Source organism: Enhydra lutris, unplaced genomic scaffold (genome assembly GCF_002288905.1).
Source record: "Enhydra lutris kenyoni isolate GAN:26980312 unplaced genomic scaffold, ASM228890v2 scaffoldscaffold58, whole genome shotgun sequence".
Classification (NCBI taxonomy): domain Eukaryota; kingdom Metazoa; phylum Chordata; class Mammalia; order Carnivora; family Mustelidae; genus Enhydra; species Enhydra lutris.
In genome coordinates this window covers 7,099,273-7,122,172 of record NW_019154142.1, presented here as the reverse complement: position 1 = coordinate 7,122,172, position 22,900 = coordinate 7,099,273, and the positions used below count along the sequence as shown (strand labels likewise).

The following is a 22,900-nucleotide window of genomic DNA, read 5'->3' as shown; positions in this document are numbered from 1 at the left end:
GTAGTCATTGTATCAGCATTTTGTCTAATTTATGTGTTGAATCATGTGCTATTATTCATCAAGCTATGCATTTCCTATCTGTAAGAGATGAATTTTATAGTAATTATCCAGACAAGATTGAGTCTTTGTTCATGTTCCCATAGTAACTAGACCAAGGATTCTAAAAGTGCAAGGCAGAGAGCTGCGGCTGAATAAAGCCTGTGGAACTGTTGCCGACTGCACATTTGAAGAGCTGTGTGAGAGAGTAAGTATCCAGACACGTCCAGACTCATTGGCCTTTTCACATGTTAAAATACTTCATATTTTCCCCTCTGCCTGTTTCACATTTTAAAAGACTGTTCACAGACTCGGAACTCGTTTAACAGTATCATGAAGGGAAATACTCGTCCGTATATGTCATGTGCCTTTTATGGGCCTTGGCTCGAAATTTGCACTTAGAAGGATGCTAAAGCAAAACTGGAAATACAGAGAGGACTGTCAACTGTTGCTGGAAGCAGAACAGAAACCAGTTTGAGGGATGTTTTGTGAAAGTCACACAGAAGAGAATTAAGTTTTTTTTAAACTGAGGGGAGGTTAGTATGTGGGGCAAGGAAAACGAAGTAATACTACCATGATCCAAGAAAGTACGACGTAAGAGAATTTCTAGCCCTCGTACTCATTGCCCACCTGTGATTGCCATTTCTGATCTATTTGGGCGACAAAGTGAATTTCTGTAACCGTGACATCTCTATTATATAATAATATACTCAACAGAGGAAAGAAATATATATAACGCGCACATTCATATAAATGAGAAAGACCTTGTTGCAAATTCAGTATTGATATGAATTCTTTTTTTTTTTTTTTTAAAGATTTTATTTATTTATTTCACAGACAGAGATCACAAGTAGGCAGAGAGGCAGGCAGAGAGAAAGGGGGAAGCAGGCTCCCTGCCGAGCAGAGAGCCTGATGCGGGGCTTGATCCCAGGACCCTGGGATCATGACCTGAGCTGAAGGCAGAGGCTTTAACCCACTGAGCCACCCAGGCACCCTGAATTCTGTCTTTTAAAAGCTCTGGGATTCTTGTTACTCAGTGGATATTCAACATATTTATTGACTGTAAATCTTGAGACAAACCCAAATTAAATATAACTTTTAGCGTAATTTCTTAATCGTCCTGTAAGTGGTCTCTGACTTATCTCAGGTTTTAAGATAACTAAAAAAGAATCGTTTTTCAGTGAGGGGGAAGAGAAAGTCTTTATTTATAACTGCCAGCCATTTTGTGAGTACTTTTCTCAAAAGCTAATGACTTACTTACTTAGAACTAGTTTAGATTTGTAATCTTTAAACCAGAGAGATGAATCCAGTCTGCAGTTGTTGTTAGAGAAATAAAGCTCTTCAGATCGATAAGGTTTAAGATCAACTAAGATCCTCTGACAGGGCAAAAATGTCATCCCTGGTAGTAGGGAAATTCATCCTGGGTAATATGGACCCTTCTTCGCATTTCTGTGGGGTCAGTTTTGTCAAGGTCCCAGTAACCTATCATCTCTATTCGAAATTCTGCTAAGGCTTCCACTTAAGTTTTACTTACTTTGCTTGAGAAATAAACTTGAGAAAAATCTTGTGTATTGAAAAGATGAAGCTCCTCTTTCTTCCATGGAAGGGGACCTCGTGAGGAAAGGGGAAGGATAGACCTGTTGTATCTTGGGCGAAGATGGTCTCTTGGAGCAGACACTGAGTATTTTTAATTTTTTATTTGTTTATTATTTAAGGAGACACTTAACTGTTAGGAAAAGACCACTACTCAGGGGCCCAGATCTTCATAGCCTACTCTGGGGAGGTGGTGGGGAAGAAGATTGTTACAGAGAATTCTTTTTCCTTTATTTACAAAGTTTCAGAACAATTAAATAAATTCAGGCAAAAGGTTGCTAGTGTATATTTTACCTTTTTAAATCAAATTATGGTATAGGTCAATCAAAAGATTTTATTCTACCCTTTTTATATAATTCTTGGGGCCCATGTGAAGCAGGGTGGGTCCAGATATGTGTGTTGAAATTTTACATTTAAAGGCATGTGTCCTGAATTCCTTCTCACGCCATTCTAACTGCATCCTGCAAATTGGCCTTGCAAGGCAGCTAAAAGACTAGAGTTTGTAGGGAGGATTCAGGGCCGGTTGAACAGGTGGATAAGATAACTCTCAAGATGTCTTTCAACACCAAGGTTATGAATGTTTAACTTAAGGGTTGATGAGGACTGTGAGGATGAAAAGAGAGGATAGAAAGATTTAGGGATAATTTTTGACATTGGATTCACATCCTCCCTGTAAGGATCTGACCCATTGTCTACTAAACTCTTCTTCATCTCGCTTCTGCCATATCTGTCCCCTATGCTTTAGCCAGGCCCACTGCCTTATTTGGACATGGTGTTGCCCAAGCTCAGAGTATTTGGGAAACTGGCACACACAGATGGGCAATGCTGCAGGCATGGTTTTGCTGCTGGGAAGGTGAAGGGCCAGGGAGATTCCTGGGCTGCCTCAGTTCTGGTGATTAATGCCCTTATTCCCTGATACTAATCACCACTGTTGGCATCCAGACACCATCAGCCTTGACTCTTGGCCAAATAGTAGAGATAAAAGCTATTCATCCTTTAGTATTGACTGAGAGTGTACCAAGCACGGGACACAAACCAGAAGTTTGTCCCTCTGACAAACCAGAAGTTTGTCGGTAGTTCCCAACTGGTGGTTTCATTTGGAATACATGAAAAGAAATAAAGCATAAAATAGAGATGGAGAAGCAAAATGTTTTTTAACAATTCCCCGAGAGATACTGTTAGATACAGTTAAGTCTAACACATATGAACTATTTTGATGTAATCATTATTAATGGAAAAAAATTAAGGCCAAACCAAAACACATATCTGATGGATCTCCATTCCTTGAATACTAATAACCGAAGAAGAAAAAAACTAATAAACAAGAAGTTGACAGTGAACGTGTGTATACCCATGCATATGCATCAACTGATACATTTCTCTGCTTAGACTTTTTACAAACACACCTGGCTACCTGTCATTATTTTTAAGACACAAATAACAAACTACTCTTGCAAATAGTTACTTGTGAGCACAGTTATCAGTTGAGGAAACAATTTTCTGCAGGTGTAAAAATTACATTTTTCAATAAGGAAAATTTAGGTACAGTCAGTTTACTCATTAAGCCTTTAGAATTCGGTTTTGGCTCACTTTCTTTGAACAGTGTTCTTTCATTTTTGGTCTACAAAAACTTAACCTTAAAGCAAGTGGTTCTCAAACTGTTTGGTTTCAGAACCCCTTCACACTCTTAAAAATTATTGAGGAACCCAAAGAGCTTTTGTTTATGTAGGTTATCCCTCTTAATATTTACTCTATGTATTAGAAATTAAAACTGAGAAAATTTTTAAGTATTTATAATTGATTTAAAATAACAATGATAAAACCCATTCTATTCATCCTATCAAATTAGCATAAATATCACTTTTGAGAAAAATATTTTCCAAAGTGAAAATAATTCATTAAGAAGAGTGACATTAGGGGCGCCTTGGTGGCTCAGTGGGTTAAACCTCTGCCTTCGCTCAGGTCATGATCCCAGGGTTTTGGGATCGAGCCCCGCATTGGGCTCTCTGCTCAGCAGGGAGCCTGCTTCTCTTCCTCTCTCTCTGCCTGCCTCTCTGCCTACTTGTGATCTCTGTCAAATAAATAAATAAAATAAAATAAAATAAAGAAGAGTGACATTATATTTTTTGTAAAGCTCTTTAACATCTGGCTTAATAGAAGAAAGGGACATTCTCCTTTCTGCTTCTGCATTCAATCTATTATGATGTGTTGATTGAAGTATAGAAGAAAATCTGGTCTCATAAAGATGTATAGTTAGAAATGGGAAAAATATTTTAATAGCCTTATCAGATAATTGTGGGTGCTCTTTTTTGATGCTACATGAAAATTCAATAAGAACTTCCTTCCAAAGAGCACAGTATGGGAAGAGGGGGAAAGTAACTTTCTTTTAGAGAAACCTGATAAACACCATCTCAAACAAGTGTGATCAACATTCATATCAACAGCAATGACTCATGTTGGTAGCTATGGCCTTTATATGATGTGAGGAAAATAGCACTTGACCTTTGTGGTCTGTCTCCCACTACCCATAATTCCAGTCTAATCATGAGAAAGGCATCAGGCAAATTCTAGCTGAGGGACATTTTTTGTAGAATAACTGGCCAGTACTCTCCAAAACCGCCAGGATCTTCAAAAATAAGGAAAGTTATGAGAAACTGTCACAGCAGAGGGGAGCCTAAGAGCCATGATGACTAAAAGGTAATACGGTATCCTTAAGGGATCATGGAACAGAAAAAGGACCTTAGATTAAAAGTAAGGAGCTATGGTGAGTGCTGTGAAGTGTGTAAACCTGGCGATTCACAGACCTGTACCCCTGGGGCTAACAATAAATTATATGTTTATTAAAATTTTTAAAAAAAAAGTAAGGAAATCTGAACCAAATAGGGACTTCAGCTAATAGTATATATCAATATTGGTTTATTAATTGTAACAAATATGCCATGCTAACATAAGGTGTTAATAATAGGGGAAATTGGATTTGAAAGTGTTTGAAAACTCTGTACTATCTTTTCAATTTTTCTGTAAACCTGAAACTATCCTTAAAAAGTCTTATTTAAATTAAAAAATTTGACAAGAAGTAGATTTTAAACTCTTAGTTACAGTGTAGAATCTGAGACAGTATCAGTGTATTTTTGACATACTATTATTAAAATCCATTAATCCTTCTTTTTTAAAAAAAGATTTTATTTAAATCTTTTTTTAAAAAAGATTTTATTTAAATCTTTTTTTAAAAAAGATTTTATTTATTGGGGCACCTGGGTGGCTCAGTGGGTTAGAGCATCTGCCTTTGGCTCGGGTCATGATCTCAGGATCGGGTCATGATCCTCAGGATCTGGCTCTCTGCTCAGCATGGAGCCTGCTTTCCCCTCTCTCTCTCTGCCTGCCTCTCTGCCTACTTGTGATCTCTGTCAAATAAATAAATGAAATCTTTGGAAAAAAAAAGATTTTATTTATTTATTTGAGAAAGAGATTATAAGCAAGAGAGCACAACCAGGGGGAGAAGCAGAGGGAGAGGGAGAAGCAGACTCCCTGCTGAGCAGGGAGCCTGATGTGGGGCTCTGTCCCAGGACCCTGGGATCATAACCTGAGCCAAAGGCAGATGCTTAACTGATTGAGCCACCCAGGTGCCCTTCCATTAACTTTAACATCTGGCTTAATAGAGGATAGGGATATCCTCCTATCTAACTTTACTTCTCTTTTAAAGATTTTGTATTTATTTGAGAGAGAGTGTGTGTGAGCAGGGGAAGGAGCAAAGGGGGATGGGGTAGTGGACTCCCCATTCAGCAGGGAGCCTGACTCATTACTCAATCCCAAGACCCCAAGATCATGACCTGAGCCAAAAGCAGACATTTAACTGACCAGGCCACCCAGAAACCCCTCCTTCTTGAGCTTTAAATGGATATTTGTGCAGTGGTTATTAGAAAATATTGGTTGACTGAATTATATAGATCTTCTACATGTTGCCACATTTAATCCTAGCATTAGATTAGATTAGATTAGATTCACATCTAATCCAAAGCATTAGATTCCTTAATATCACCATCAGTCTCATCAGAAAAAAATTGGAAGGCTGTCGAGTTCATGATGGCAGCAGCAAGTTTTCCAAAATTCTAATTTTCCCTTACTTGCTCAAATCTTATCACTGGCAATGAATTACTTTTAGTTGTTTTCCTTGAAGTGGAAGTCTTACTTGGTTCATTTTCAAGAAACTATCTGTGGAACATTGTAAGAAAATGTCTGCCCAGTCTGAAAAACCATAGTTTACCTGTAACTTAGTCTTTCAAATAAAAAGGATGCTCCATGATAAAAGTAGCTAGTTCAGCTAGCAACTCAAACAACCGCACAAATGCTTTTCCTCAAGACATCCATTATATTTGGTATATAGCAGAAGTATTTTATGTGTACTTCCTTCACCACAAAGAATAATAAAAAGATGTGTTCTCAAGGGTTGAGATTTAACAAAATCCTTCTTATTGGTTCTCTAAGGATGTTTTTAAGTAGAACTGGATTTATTATTATTTTTTTAACTGGACGATGGAGAATACAAATGGTTTGGGGCCATTGCTTTGATTCATGCTTACTGACACTTAAGCTTTGATTCATGCTTAAGTGTCAGCAGTTTTACCCACCATTGCTTTTGTACCATTACTGCAAACTATTTACCTTTTCACCACAGTGGAAAAGGTAAATAGTATCCTAGTATTATTATAGAAAGTTTTGACCTCAGGGACCCCTGAAAGTGTCTCAGGGACCCCCAGAGATCTAAAAACTTTATTTTAAGAGCCACTGACTTAAATAACAGTATCTCTGAGTTCTTCATTGCCCTCTACTTGAGCCAAGCAACTATGTCAAGGAAACCTGAAAGCCTAAGGCTTAAGGTCACTAGCCTGGAGCTATAGGGCCTTCCCAGCTTTTAGGAGGACACAGGGGTCAGTAACACAGTACTGGATGGCGTGGTTATGCCAGGCCACATGAGTTGGACAGTTCTGTCCTAAGGGTCTTAGCACAGAGGGAGCTCTCTCACTGGAGGATGTCTGCTCCCCAGCCACCTTCAGGCATGGGAGCTCACAAAGTATCTGATTGTATTTCATGATTGAACCAGAACTGAAGATTTGATGTAACTTATCCAGAACATTTTCAGATAGAGTGTAATAATGAAAAGCACACAGTCTGATTTCCGGACTACCAAGGAGTTCAAGCCCCAGTTCTGCCACTTGCTAACCATATGAGCTTGTGAAAGTAACTGAACATGTCAGTACCTCAGTTTCTCCACCTATAAAATGGGCACAATAATAGTGGCTATGTATTGTAGATATTAAATGAGCTAATACATATAAAGTGCCTAGAATAATGCTTGATACATTGCAGTGTGTGCTTTATTATTATGCAGGTACTATGGACTATCCTAATTGGGTCTGCTTTTCTGGGCATGACAGTACTGAATTGTAGACTTGCAGAGAAAGAGAATCCCGGAGATACCAAGAAGCTAGATATTAACCTTGGAGCAGGGAAGGAGAGAGGTATGTGAAGATGGGAATGATCTGGGCTTTTCTAGTTTTACTTAATGACATACATCAATGGCTTACAGTCAAAACCTTCTTTTATCTATGATGGCACTAATAGACAAATTTCTACCTAATATATTAAACTGTAAATATATTATTTTTTCCTGGAAGGGGCCACGGCTCAAAAATAATCTTTACAGACCGTCAACATATTCACTCCTTGCCAAAGGTTTTGTTTCATGGTGGTGTCAGGTGTGGTGGTTGGATGAGCCTCAATCTTTAGGAGCCTTCCAGAAAACTGTGACATCTAAAGCTGAGACTGTCCTGCTTTGTTCACTGGGGGTTAGAAATGGTTTTTTTCTTTACTGAATTTTTTTTAAAGATTTTTAAGATTTTGTTTATTTATTTGAGAGAGGGGAGAGGGGTAGAGGGAGAAGCAGACTTCCGCTGAGCAGGGAGCCCAGTGTGGGACTTAGTCCCAGGACCCTGAGATCGCGACTCAAGCCAAAGGCAGATGCTTAACCAATTGACCCACCCAGATACCCTGAGTGGTTTTTGTTTACTGAACTATTTAGTCTGACTCAGAAGGTCATTATAATTAAGAATTTTAAGGGGCACCTGGGTGGCTCAGTCATTAAGTGTCTGCCTTTGGCTTAGGTCATGGTCCCAGGGTCCTGGGATTGAGCCCCGCATCAGGCTCCCTGCTCGGTGGGAAGCCTGCTTCTCCCTCTCCCACCCCTCTGTTTGTGTACCCTCTCTTGCTGTCTTTCTCTCTCTGTGTCAAATAAATAAAATCTCAATTTAAAAAAATTTTAGGTTATATCTAAAACTGAATGATTTCAAGAGTCTTCTTCATGCAAGTATTCAGTATCTGAATTGCCACAGTTATAACGTTGAAGAGAAATGCAAAATTATTGGGGCACTTGGGTGGCTTAGTCGGTTAAGTGTCTGACTCTTGATTTCAGCTCAGGTCATGTTCTCAGGGTCCTAAGATCAAGCCCCACATCAGGCTCTCTGCACTAGGTGTGGAGTCTGCTTAAGATTCTCTCTCCCTTTTCCTCTGCCCTTCCTCCCCCTGTGCACACTCACGCTCTCTCTCTCTAAAAAAAGGAAAAACGTGCAAAATTATCATAACAAGAAAATAGTCCCAAATGAACTGACCACTTAAAAATGTAGCTCTTCCTCAAACATCTCTCATCGCTTAATACTAGTACCTAGCCCCACCGATCATGTCAAAGTCTTTTGCCAGTCATTCAGTACTTGTCTGAGGTAGTAAACATCCCATCATAACAATATAGTTAAAAGTAAACCTATCCATGCAAAGCCACTGACAAATGAAGACTGGCCAACCTGATGAAGGAAAAAAAAAAAATGAAGAATAATGGCACCATAAAAGCTTTAAAAGAAAATAATTGAAATATTTATTAATTAAAAGAGGATTTTGATAAACCCAATAAAATCCTTAAATATTTTTGTAAAAATATTTTTCTGTGTAGTTGAACAACCAAATTGTGAAATGTAGGATGTACTATTTTATCATCCTATAATTTAGTCAAGAAAGTTTTGCTGAAAATGAATAGTAGTAGTTCATTATTTATTCTAGGAATTTAGTTCATTGTTACTATTACCCATTATTTTTGTTAAATAAGCTAAAACAACATTTTTTTGTGTCATTTGCATTTTTCAAGATAAAGCAAGATTGGAGGTTGAATTGAAGGATCAATTTTTACTAATTATAGATGGTGATTTATATCTTTCAGGGAAATAACTATATATTGGGTTATAAGTTGTTATTAATTTTTTTTTTTTTTTGTATTTTGCTGGTTTAAAGGGAGAAAGAAAAAAGACCTTTACAGAAATGCCCATAAAAGAAGGCTGGATTAGAAATTTGGAAACTATAGCTACTTGGGATGTGACCATTTCTATGATGTAAAGGTAGGGAGTGGGGGGAGAAGCATCAAAAGGAATGAAGAAAAACTGGCTTGAGAGAACACCTTCCTACTTTCTTCACATGACCAGTTTTCTCTTACAGGGCCCATTATGAGGCCGAGTGGTCTTGCTTACCTTCTGTTCCCAAACTAGGGCAAGAACAGCTCCTTCGGTGATGCAGGGTATGGCTGCGGATTTGAAACTCTGCAAGCCTTTGACTTAGACCCAGCTCCCTGCTGAGGGAGAAAGCTGGCTTTCATTTTCTATGAAAATGTGTCTGGTCCCTGAAATGGGGAGAAAGCCCCTAGGGATTCCCAGAGTGTCTCGAGGGACCAATGAATGTGCTGAGAACTGTGCAACTTCCACATGTTCCTCTGTCTTAGGAGTAGAATTATTTTGAGGATCCGATTCAATAGTAGATACAACTCCTCATGTTCCCTTTATGATCACTTCTGTAAGAAAGTATGACAAACGAATATTTAATATTTGCTTTGGGATTTGAGAGGAATGTGTCAGTTACCTGCTCAATGATTAAGAAGTATGAATTAAAATTTTAAAAATTGAAGTGGTCATTAGCTTTTAAGAATTAGAACTTGTTTTTTACTTTAAACTGATCTGACTTGGATTTAATAATAAATATATCACAACCCTAAACCATAGAATCTGATTCCCAAAGTACCAAGGAGGTCAAGCCCTGACCGTGCTATGTGATCTTGGGAAAGTAACTCAACATCTCAGGGCCTCAATTTCTCCCCCTACTAAATGAGTATAATAAGAGGAATAGTTCTAGAAACAAAAGATCTATACAGTGAAAATACTGGGAAAGTGTTGAGGAAAAAACAGATCAACCAATTAATAGGACTGTAAAACACTTTATAGGTACTTTAAATGTACTTGTTTGATTATTTTTGAAGTTTTAACACTGATGGCTTTTCTAATGCTTATCTACCAACTGGCTCTTTTGTTTTTTAACAAAAAGTTTTGTATATCAAGTAATTCTTTGATTTTTAGCTTTCAGGTTTTTTTCTATTTCCCACCACAAAATATATGATTTGATATACTCTGTAGTACCTTTCCTTAGATTAGGTCAGTTGACTGAGAATTAGTCATTACTCGGTACATTGGTAATTAGATATTTAGTAAGATATATCCCATTAGATATATTATGACTTTAAAATGTGTTTTGTAGAAAAAAAAGTTTGAGAATTGTTAGGATACACTATTTTTGTTTCTTAAGATAACTCAGTGAAGATATTAAGTCAGGCAAAGATTTTGAGAAAAAGCTAGAAATGAGTTATAATATCAAAAATTGTAGGATTGGGGCACCTGGGTGGCTCAGTTGGTTAAGCATCTGTCTTTCTTTTTTTTAAGATTTTATTTATTTATTTATTTATGCATGCATGCATGCATGCATGCATGCATGAGAGAGAGAGGAAGAGGCAGAGGAAGAAGCAGACTCCCTGCTGAGCAGGGAGCCCAATGCGGGGCTCGATCCCAGAACCTGGGATCATGACCCAAGGCAGACACTTAACCGACTGAGCCACCCAGGTGTCCCAAGCATCTGTCTTCAGCTCAGGTCATGGTCCCAGGATCAAGCCCCACATCAGGCTCCCTGCTCTGTAGGGAGTCTGCTTCTCCTTCTGCTCCCAACCCAGCTTGTGCTCTCTCTCTGTCTCTCAAATAAATAAATAAAATATTTGAAGAAAATTTCTTTAAAAAAAATCGTGCAATTTCTGTGTATTTTAGGATCAAATGTTACTTGGCTCTTTTATCTTTTATTGTTAATCAAGAAATATATGTTGTGTAAGATTCCCCTTTTCCCAAGATTGTTACATTGATTCAGTGGCTAGCAACTATTTCTTAAGTGCTTCCATATTGGTATACCACTATGTTTTGAGGAATATAAAAGAAGTACGAGAAGTTTCTTTCAAAAAGTTTATAATTTAGTAAAGGAAATAACATGAAGAAATACCAGACAATGTTGTAGAGTGGAAAGAGGTCCAAATGAATCAAGAAATAGGAATTCCAATCAGCTGAGTGGCCTTGGACAGATTACTTAACCTCTCTGGGTCCAAGTACCTCATCTGCAAAATATGGGATGTGATCAACTGAATTCTTTCCTTGGTTTGAGCTATAACAGTCTATTTTGAGGAGTTATGTTCATTAGTACATATAATGAGTACATCAGGAGTGAAAAGTAAGGATAGTAAGGATTGGGAAGTCTCTGAAGAGACACGAGATTTAAGGAGGAAATTGATCTTGACCTTGATAGGTGAGTAGAAGTTAGATGAGCACAGTGAAGGTATTTCAACCATGATCTGAAGCCAAGCACTGAATGTTCCAGGAGAAACAGAAGATACTTGCCTACTGAGAACAGAATACCTGTTAGAAAAGGGAAATAAGAATGAAAATCTCAGACAGATCCTCTATAAAAACCAGGCAGAGAAGTTTAGACTTCTTACCATGATCCACAGAAAGTCATTTTAGTTTGAACAGGACCATGGTACATAAAGTAATAGGATGATGAATGGGGCAGTATACTCTAGGAAAGTTTGTAATTTCCACTGCCATGTTCCAGTGGATCAGCAAATAGTATCTCCTCTTGGGAATGCCCTCCTTTCAAGAAGGAAAACTTGGTTAAATAAACCAACATGCTAGATAATTGTTTGTTACCTTTTATGCAAGGTAACAGAGAGAGCCCTACCCTTTTTATATTTTATGGTACTTCTTTCTAGTCATTCAACAGATATTTACTAAGTACTTAATGGAAGGCTGGCATCATTCTACGTGCTATAGGGGGTACCAAGATGACTGTGACGTTGGAACGTTTCATGGCATTTTATTATTTATTATTTATTATTTATTATTTATTATTTATTTTCCTAATTCTGTTTTTGTGGCTTCTAAGTTGTTTGTTCCAGGCTTCCTCCTGATCCTTTTTTTCTATCTGTTTGTCCTCCAGATCACCAATTCTATCTTCTGCCTCAGTTATCCTAGATTTTAGAGAATTTAGATTAGATTGGAACTCATTGAGAACATTGTGAACATCATCCCTGGTGGCTTTCACTTCTGCCCTAATCAATTCCATTTTGTCATCAAAGGCTTTCTCCAACCTAGCTTTTTCCTGGATAATTGTTAGCCTGAATTCCCTTTCTGACATACTGTCTGTGTCCATATCCAATAGCTCTGATGCAGAAGGCCCAGTCTCTGAATTTTCTTCTGTTGGGCATTCCTCCTCCTCCTCATTTTGGTGAGAGATGGTTGAATGGATGTGTAGCTGAATGTATCGACCGTGGTGCACCCCGGAACCCTTCTGCCCACTGGCGTCTTCTGCCCCCGTAGAGATCCAGAAGTGTATAATTCTAATCTCAGGCTGATTTCATGGGTGATCAGAATTCTTTGGTAGGTAATCAGTGCACTTTAGGGGACAGGTTGAAACAGCGCCTCCTCCTACTCCCCCGCCATCTTGTCTTCCCTTGATGTTCATCAGGGGGTACCAAGATGGATAAGAATTAGTTTCTACACTCATAAGGTCTTCATTTAGAAGAGAAAATACCATCAGTATATAGATCACTAGAATGTAAGGTAGATTATAATTAGTATTACAGGATCAGTATAAGCAGAATGCTTTGGGTAATTAAAGAGGAACTAGGCCTTAAAGGCTGGAAGGTTGAAGATTCTGCTGGTGGGGGAGAGTGTCAGGGTGGCCGTTTGGTTGTTCCTAAGAATAGGTGATCAAGAGGGCAACCTTTGATCTTTTCCTCCTTTGAGGTTTTTTGTTTTTATGAAAAAGCACAGGAATAGGAAATTACATAGCATATTTAGAGAATTGAAGACTCAGGAGGTTTCTAATTCCATTAATGATAGAGTAACATCTATTTGACCAACCCACTTTTACTTATTATTATTTTTTAAGTAGTCTCCACACCCAGCAGGGAGCCCAGTGTGGGGCTTGAACTCATGACCCTGAGATCAAGACCTGTGCTGAGATCAAGAGTTGGATGCTTAACTGGTTGAGCCACTGAGGTGTTCCCAACCCATCTTTAGATCATAACTGTAACTCTGGGCAAAATCTAAGAAATAACTCTGGAAGGCACTGTTGAGCAACCAAAAGCAGGGGAAAAGTGGAGCACAGGCCACACTGGAAGAAAGGATTGATGCTGGTGAATTTCTTTAGTTTTTTGCCAGAGGACAGATCATAGTTGTTCTCATATGGAACATCTAAAACTTAGTAGAAACCTACAATATTCCTGGCCTGAGGAATGAGGAGAAAGTGACTATAGCAGCTGGAAAATAAGAAAATGAAAAGGAGAGAACCATGAAGGAAGAGCTCAAAACTCTTAACAGAGACTACCCAAATCGTGGGCTGACCTGTGAACTACACATGTGCAACTAAGACTAAGAATACTAAAGAGTTTTCAGTCTCTGCCTGTCACAGAGGAGACAGAGTTCAGAGTTTGAGATCAGCCAAGTTAATTACCGGCTGAAATAGGAACAGAAAAATCAATATATTTTAGTGGAATAATATAAAAGAATTCCAAGTCTCCAACAATATATCATTCATAATATCTAGAATACAATCTAAAATTGCTAGATGTATGCAGACACAGGAAAATCTGATCCACTTTTAAAAGAGAAATGAATGATAACAGAAACTGACCTTAGATGATACAGCAGATGGAATTAGAGGCAAGTATTTCAAAGTAACTTTTATAGCTATACTCAAGGATATAAAGGAAAATACGCTGATAATGAAAAAACAAATAGGAGGTGTTAGCAGAGAAGTTAAAACCATAAAAAAGAACCAAATGGAAATTCTAAAACTAAAAGTTGAGAATTCTAGACCCAAAAATTTTGAAGTTTATTGTATGTACTTAATACCAAAGTGCAGAAAACAGGAGAGTCAGTGAACTTGAATATAGATCAATAGAAATTATGCAACAATCTGAAATACAGAGGAAAAAAAAATAAAGCAAAGCCTCATGGCAGAGGCTTTGGCATATCAGAAATCAAACTGTATCATTGGAGCCCTAGAAGGAAAAGAGAAAATGGGGTAGAAAATATTTTTGGAGAAATAATGGCTGAAGTTTTTCCAAATCTAAGATAAGATATAAATATACAGATCCCTGAAGCTCAACCAACCCCTAAAAGATAGAAAGAAAATCATTCCTATGCACATCATAGTCATTCTGTTGAAAACCAAAGATGCAACCATGGGAACAATAGTATGATTAAAGGCTGGTAATGAACACCTGAAAAGAGTGCAATACCATCGTTAAACTCCTCAAAGTAAAAAACACCCAACAATCCAGAATTCTTTTTCCAGAGACTTTAAGGGTCATGGGTGGAATTTAGATCGTATGTAGGAGAGTGGTATGCACTCCGGATAGATGGATTGAAGTCAGTACAAAGCGGCTGGCATATTAGGTGATAAATAGAGTTTAAATTAGAAACTTCATCGGCCTAAAACAAACGTCATTATTTTTTAACAGATCTATGTTGGATAATCTGGCAGAGCTGTGTGAGATTGACATTGCTACCATAGATGGGGGCTTTGTGTGCCCTAGATAAAGCTCCCCAAGATGGGTGTGGAGCTAAGTGATCACATCATGCCTTTGTGTGGCCCTTCCTCTAGATGGATGTTGCCCTCTCACCAGGGTCCATGGATTGGCAAACAGAGACAGAATCTCTGTCCCAATTGCCCCCTAAAACAGGTATACATGGTATATTGGAAAGAACAAGGTGAACATGAGGGAAATCTGTAAGATTGGGTGTAGAGAGGTCTCAGGGCCAAGGATGAGCCACCTAGGGCTCTAACGTTTTCAGTTTGGATGACCAGAGGGATGGCAGGACCCTTAACAGATACCTGAGGTTGGAGAAGGGGACTTACAAACAACTGGGAATTTAAGACTGAAGATCCAGATCTGGAAGTATTAGTTTGAAGTTGAAGGGAGTCAATGAAATCACCTGAACTAATGCTGAAAATGGAAGAGATGAGCAGTGTGGATGGGATTGGAAATTTTTTTTTAAGATTTTATTTATTTATTTGACAGAGATCACAAGTTGGCAGAGAGGCAGGCAGAGAGTGGGGGGGAAGCAGGCTCCCTGCTGAGCAGAGAGCCCGATGCGGGGCTCGATCCCAGGACTTTGCAACCATGACCTGAGCTGAAGGCAGAGGCTTTAACCCACTGAGCCACCCAGGCGCCCCAGGGATTGGAAAATCTTATTGTGGGATTTAGTGGAAGGAAACAGAGTCAGGATCCTAGTACAGCTGAATCAAAGTTACATTAGAAACAGCTAAAATTTCCCACCATTTTCTTGAAGAATTTTTAAAAAGATTTTATTTATTTATTTGAGAGAAAGAAAGAGACAGCATGCACAAGCAGGGAGGAGAGGGAAAAGCAGGCTCCACAATGAGCGGGGAGCCCAATGCGGGGCTCGATCCCACAACCCTAAGATCATGACCTGAGCCAAAGGCAGATGCTTAACCAACTGAGCCACCCAGGTACCTCCTTGAATTTTTAAAAATGGAAGTAATTTACTAGATTGGTAGCATCTTAGGACTTGGAGGTTACTTTGTAGACCTGTGTAATAGGCCTCTGCTCTTAATAACTTAATGTAACTATTTTCCAGCTTTGATGTACATGGAAAAAGCATAAAAATAAATTATTCACATTTACATGGAGATAAAAAATTATCCTGCATACCTTTTCCCCGGGTTATTGAGAAATAATTGATGTATGTCACCATTTTAAGGTTGAAGGTTTACAGTATGATGGTTTGATTTACACGGATTGTGAAATGATTACCACCGTAGGTTTAGTGAACACCCATTGTCTCGCATAGATAAAAAAGAAGAGTATTTGTCTCATAACTGAAAATTCCTACCTTCTGACCACCTTCCTCCATTTCCTCTCCTCCCAGCTCCCCACCTCTGGTAACCACAAATCTGTTCTTTTATTCTGTGAGTTTGGTGTTGTGTTTTTTAGATTCCACATAAAAGTGAGTCTAAGTTAGTTAATTAACAAACTTAAAAGAGGTATTGCTGTTTAGTATCTGAAGTTCTTACATTTTATGTCCCTTTACTATCTATTTAAAAGCAGACTAAAAACAAAATAAGCTTTAAAAAGAAATAGAAAAAGAGGGGTGCCTTGGTGGCTCAGTTAAGCATCCAACTCCTGATTTTGGTTCCAGTCATGATCTCAGGGTTGTGAAATCGAATCTGGTATCGAGCTCCATGCTGGGCATGGAGCCTGCTTAAGACTGTCTCTCTCTCTCTCTCTCCCTCTGCCTCTTCTCCCCTCTAAAAAAAAAAAAAAAAAAGAAAGAAAGAAAGAAAGAAAAAAAGAAAGAAAAGAAATAGAAAAAGAATAATGCAGGCATGTATTTATTTATACCTTGGTTCCAAAAAGTATTACAGATACACATATACACTCACAAATAGAATTATGTAGATTTTTTGACAGTGGGGCAAAGAGAAAATAGAGAATAAGTTGAAAGAAAAAGTTAGTATATATTAATATATGTCATAAAGTTCTACAAGCTTCTCAAATTGACAGTTACATCAGCTCTCAGCCTTCTCTCGGTCAAATAGGGAGAAAGACATTTAGTAAGTTCGAAGACAGAAAATCAGAAGTAAAGTTCTTTCTGAAACTTGGACCTTGCATATAGGGGACTTCTGAAAGATGCCAGCAGACGGTTTTCTCAGCATTATCCCTGCTGCCAATACAGGTGTGTATGGCACAGATTCTCATAATCAACCTGGGGGGCATAATAAAAAAGCACTTTTCAGTGAAACTAGTGCTACAGAGGTTAAAAAAGCACTTCCTGAGTAAGCTTTTCTATTTATTTTCATGCTTGATCCAGAGGTCATTTAGAGGCTGGATAAATGCTTATAGAGATTGGATAGACTCATGTTCAAGCCTCTCACGAATGTTGTATAAAACTTTGGGCAGCAGATAATTCAAGGTTGTCTTTTTGGTAAGAAGGTGGAGTGAAAAATTCTCTTGGTCTACTCAGTTTGAAGGATTCAGGCCTTTGTGTATCCAGAAGCACAGAGAAGCATTCAACCTTGCTCTGATTAACTTTTTAATATCTTCAGAATATGAATTAGCATTTTTCACCAAGTATTTCCATGATTTGGAGGAAGAATAATTCTTTATAGCCATTTTGTTCCCAACTCTGATTAGGCTTTTTCAATATCCAAACCTAAGAGGACTGGGGAGACCCAATGAACTCTCTCGAGGAAAAGCAAAACAAAAACAAAATCTCTGCATTTCTAAGACTTTAACATGTTCAGAAGTGATCATCCTCAAGTTTAAATTAAGTTACTTGGTATTCTAAAGCCTTGTCTTGCTTTATAGTGTATTGTTACTTTTTATGCCTCTTCACTTTGATTTCCAAAAGAAGTTTGCGTGGATGGACCTTTTTTTTCAAAGGCACAAGTAGGACCAGTAGCGAAGGTGTAGAACCTCCTTTGGGAGTAATCTTTCACATTTCTCCTGGATCTCAAAACCAGGCAAATTTAGAACACTGTTTCCTCCAACAGAGATGTAGCAAATACTGCCCTCTACCGAGGGGATGCTCGGAATGGCTTGATGATGGTAGTCTTCAGCTACTGATTTCAGTGAATTTGGTAGAATCGTGTTTTTACTAATTACTTCATCATTACTGTGTACATTCTTATTAAAATCATTATATTCAAAAATAGACAACAGGATGGAAACATATTTCAGCCTTGGCCACATACATTTATTTCCTTCTGTAGTCTGTACAATCAGATATTATAATGTCTGAGGCATTAATAATAATGTTTAAATTTTAAATTTCCATTTTATACTAGCTAATAAAATATTTTTTTGCCAGTGGGAAATTAGAAGGCGGTTGTTACAGCATTGTTTTCATAAATGAGTTTGTAAAATAATTCTAGTAATAGTTGGGCTATTTTTCTTCCCCAGCAATATTTTTTTCAGTGTCTGCTAGATTGCTAATATCTAGATTAGTCCTTTCAAAGAACTGGCTGTTTGTGCAGCTGAAATAACTTTTCTCTCATTCTGTATGACTTGAATGGGTTAATTATATGTGGTTAATTATCGGTAGAGGATCACATTAAATTCCTTCTAACCAAAAACTCCTTTAAAAAAACTAACCAATGAAATAGTTATAACATACTCACATACATTTGTATATGGAATGTTTTTGAAAAGCCCCGTGCTATCTGTGTTCCTAGAGATGAAGAATTTGGGTTCTTTTCTTATGCTAAATGATCCATATAACACAATGCTCTACTAACTTGTTTAATCCCCTTTTTTCTAGACCTTGGTTTCCCTAGGGCTGGCTTGAAGCTAAACAAATTTTAGAAGCCACAAGAAATAAAACCCCTTAATCCAAAGTGTGCCCATGGCTTCTTATAAAATCTAAAGCTTAAGGTCACCGGCGGGCTCAGTTGGTGGAGCACGTGACTCTTGATCTTGGGGTTGTGAGTTTGAGCCTCATGTAAGATCTTGGGGTTGTGAGATTACTAAGAAAAATTAAACTTTTTGAAAAGATCTTAAGCATAAACCTCTTGTTATCTTAATTCAGAGATCTTAGATACTAGTAGGAGAGAACTAGTAGGAGAGTCTAGCCAGGTTGAATAATCTTATGGGGAAGCCAGGTTGTAGGATGAGGATAGCCAAGGTCCGTGAGGGAGGCTGTGAGGTCATTTCCCTCAGCCTTAAAAACCAAAGAAGCAGGCCTGTTCCTCATGGACTTGAGGCTGCTTTCTCACCACCCCTCACACTATAGTTAAATTGAAAACAAACTGAATAAAATACTTGGGTAAGACTTTCTAATTCCAGAAGCATTTAGGGTTTTTCTGAGGGGAGGAATCTAAGGCACACTAATTTATTTACTTTTGATCATTCCTTTGGCATGGTTGAACCCAGTCTATCCCACTTCCCCAAGAAGCAACTCTTGAGTCCCCTCAAGTTTTCCGTGTCTGTTAAACAATTGAGGACTCCGTCCTAGTCAGATGCCAGCTCCTCCTTAACAAGTTATGGTCTGGTTTACTCAGTCCCAGTGGTTAGAATGGTCCACGTCAGTAATTCCTGCCATCTCCTGGAGACGCTTTTGTAGTTTTTATATTATTTCCTTAGAGCTGTATTGGCGCTTACATTCAGTGACGCTTCTTCGTAATAATGATGAAGTGAACGATTTCCTACTTCTTCATGTTCTTCTAATGGTGTGTTTTTAACTTATCTCCACACTTTACATTTTGGCTTTCTGTGCTATAGACAATAAATCAGATGTCTTTGTGCCAGTTGTTGGGGTTTGTTTTTCCCAAATGAACTGGAAGTATTCCTAGGGATAAACCAGCTCAGTGGTTCTGATATATAGCAAGCGTTTAACAGATCTGATTTGATGTGGTTTATGTTTTAAGAAAGTAGTCAGTTCTGGAATCTCCAGAATTGGATATCTCCAGAATTTGGAGATTTATTACATACACAAAGCTAGTCAAGTCAGGGTGAGGAAAGAGTGCAGTTGCCTCTGGTTTGCCACATTGATTTGTTGTTGTTGTTGTTTAATCATTGTTTCTACAAATTCTGTTAAAAATGCGACACTCCTCCCACTCCCACAAAGAGTACTATATTTGGCCATCAAGGGGACAGGAGTTTAGTAAAGATCTGGTAGTTTGGGGTAAAACTAGCCTGCTACCATTGAGACTCTGTAAGTTAAGCAGTAAAACTTTGCATCAGCCCACCAGAGAACACCTTCTAGAGTAGAATGTGTGTAAGAAATGATAGTAATTTCTGGAATGGTGAGCTATTTCCCGGTTGGATGTTACAGACTTCATAGTAATGAGATTTCTCATAGTAAGGGGCCATATTACGAATCTTGGGAAATTCTGTACTCTACAAATACACACATTTCACTGCGTTGTTTTTCCAATTATTATCTTTATTGATTTGATGCACCTAGTTGTTCTAACAAATTCATACAATATTCTTAGTTTGTTTTGAAAAGAACGCCTTCACCCTAATTCCGTTAAAGTGCTCTTTTTTTTTCTATTAAAAAGTACTTCTCTTTAAGATACGACGTATTGTCATTTCTGTGTACACAAAGCAAGATGCCACACATACTTGTTTAATGAGGAGTTATCAGGGTGACACTATGAGGAATTTATAAAGCGGAGTCTATAAAGAGTAACCCTGAGGACAATATCATCTAGACAGCGCTTGAAATAATAATCATCCTACTTGAGCCGAAATAATGGTGGCAGAACAAGCATTAGCCAGGCAGAGAAAAAAGAAACTCAAGCTGACAGCTCATTCGTGTGTGCTGGAGTGGATCAACCGCTCCTTGCAGGGCAGAAGGCAGCCCAACGGTGAGGCTCCTGCATTTCACACTGGCGTGGCTTTGAGAAAATCCCCACTCCCGGCACCAGGGTCAAACCTCAGCGGACAGCTGTGCCGGTTCTCATGCAGGAGAAAGAAGACAGCAGGCAAGCTCTTTATTCCTCAAAGTTTGTTAGAGGAACTGTGCTACGTGTAATCCAGCTGTATACTCCCGGTAATTAAGGAAAACAAACGCTCTTTGCAAACTCATTATAGATTTAAAGTTCTTTAAGTTTTCATCAGGTTTCCCCAGAAACAAAGAGCTGGAAACAATAGTCGAGAATGCACAAAGCATCAAATAAGTGGGTTTTAATTGTTTCTGTTTAGAAAATTATTCAGATAACCAGCCACATCAAAGACTATTAAACTTTTTAATCGCTCAGGTAGAAAGACGGAGAATGTCATCATTATCTATCATAGGAAGAATCTGCATTAGATAACGCTCCTTGAATTTTGAGCTAGAATTACGTACTCAAGGATGATACCAACTGAAGTGGCATTCGTACTTGAAAATAGTCACATGCGTTAATTATTCATCGGACACAATGCAGGAATTTACAATACTAATTACGGTTTCGGAAGGTGTCTCGTGCTCTGGTTTACTTACAGAAGAGGATCAACTAATGCAAATGAAAGTATAAAGACTTACAACTGCTGTAGATACCCTGTGTGTGCAATTTGGTGGTATGTTGGGTCGAAAAAGTGGAGAAACGGGTCTTTGTGTTTTGCCAAGTTCTTGTAAGATTTAGTACAAACCTTGTGGTTTTTTTTTTTTAAGACTTTATTTATTTGACAGAGAGAGATATCACAAGTAGAGAGAGAGAGAGGAGGAAGCAGGTTCCCTGCCTAGCAGAGAGCCTGATGCGGGACTCGATCCCAGGACCCTGAGATCATGACCTGAGCTGAAGGCAGAGGCTTAATCCACTGAGCCACCCAGGCAGCCCTCAAACCTTGTGTTTTTTAAGCAGTCAGGGGTTAGCATTGATTCTGAAGAAGAGATTGTGCTACTGTGTTCGCTTATTCACTAGTCCTGTATTGGGCAAGATCCCGGTCCCCCTTCGTCTAGGTGCTACAGACGCTTAGGTGAACGAGAGAGTACTGACCTTTCCGGGACTCCCCGTCTTGGACAGTGGAGTAAATGACGGTGGCAAGGGCAACTTGGAATAGATTTGGAGCTCCTCGAGCTCTTCAGTATATGCACGTACGGTGGCTGTTTTACACACTCACTCTTCCTTGTTAGGGGAGATGGAGGGGATCAGAGAGCTGAAAAACAAAAACAAAGAGTATACTTTGGACTCAGTAAAGATCTTCGACATTGTCTTGCCACATCATTCTGTTTTTACTCTTTTGTCATAATAGATTTTGTTTCTCTCCCTTTTGAAAAATACCGAAAAATCTAAAAAACAAAGATGATAAAATATAAAATACAGTCCTCTAAGTCTATCACTCAGACCACTTAGAGATAATGATTGTTAGCATTTTTACATATTTACTTGGCCCTTTTCCTACGTATCTATTTAGAGCAAAATAGCTACCTTAGGATGAATATAATTTTGAATTATGCTTTTTTTTCCACTTTTATCGTGAGCATGTTTCCATGTCATAAAAAAACAGAAACATTGTTCTATATTGGTAATATATTCCATTATATCAGTGTGCCATAATTTATTGAGTCATTCCTCTGGTGTTATATTTTAAAGTTGTTTTGGTTTGCATAGTTATAAATAATCCTGTCTATTGCCTTTGGTTGAATTTCTGATCGTTAACTACAGATTGATTTCTAGGAACATAACAGCTGGGCCAAGGTTATGACTTCTTTCAGGGCTCTTCATACAATCCAACAAATTTCTTTTGGAACAACTAAACTAATTTACTTTTTTAGCAGCAATGGGTGTCTCATTACCTACTTGCCAGCATCGAGTAGTAATGACTTATTTTTCTTTGCAAAATTGCTATATGAAGAATGACACATCATTCTTGTTTTGTCTTTCTCTGGGTGCCAGAGAGCTTGACTATATTTTTCATTTGTGTATTGTGTTGCAAAACAGCAGAAGCAGGCAAAGCTTCTTGAAACCTAAGCTCAGAACTAGAAAATTGTGACTTTGCCTCATTCTGTTGACCGTGATGAATTACAAGTCCAGCCCAGACTGAAGAGCTAGGGAGATGTCATGCCTTAATGGGAGAGTTGGAAAGTCACAATCCAAAGAGTGTAGACAAGGAGGCAAGAACAATTGGAGCCATTGTTATAATCAGACTACCGCACATAGGCATTCTTCATTTTTCCAAAAATATTTTAAATAGGTTTAAAATTAATCATAATTTTTAGAGAATTTTTAACTTAACGCACTTGAATGCCCCCACACACATTTAAATACTGAATATTAGGGAAAGGGGGATCAGTAGTCCTGTGGCAACATACCATTTGGGTGGCACATAGGGCTAGATAAGATAATTTGTCAGCAC

At 38.2% G+C, this 22,900-nt stretch overlaps 1 protein-coding gene across 2 annotated transcripts in view; it reads left to right on the top strand.

Annotated features, from left to right (window-relative positions):
- The window catches only part of LOC111158338 (AFG1 like ATPase), a 236,522-nt gene that overhangs the window by 200,713 nt on the left and 12,909 nt on the right, over nucleotides 1-22,900 (top strand). For both annotated transcript variants that reach the window (XM_022520315.1, XM_022520316.1), the window contains one exon: nucleotides 144-244. In XM_022520315.1, the coding sequence (XP_022376023.1) occupies nucleotides 144-244 (101 nt within the window). The remainder of the gene's footprint in view (nucleotides 1-143; nucleotides 245-22,900) is intronic.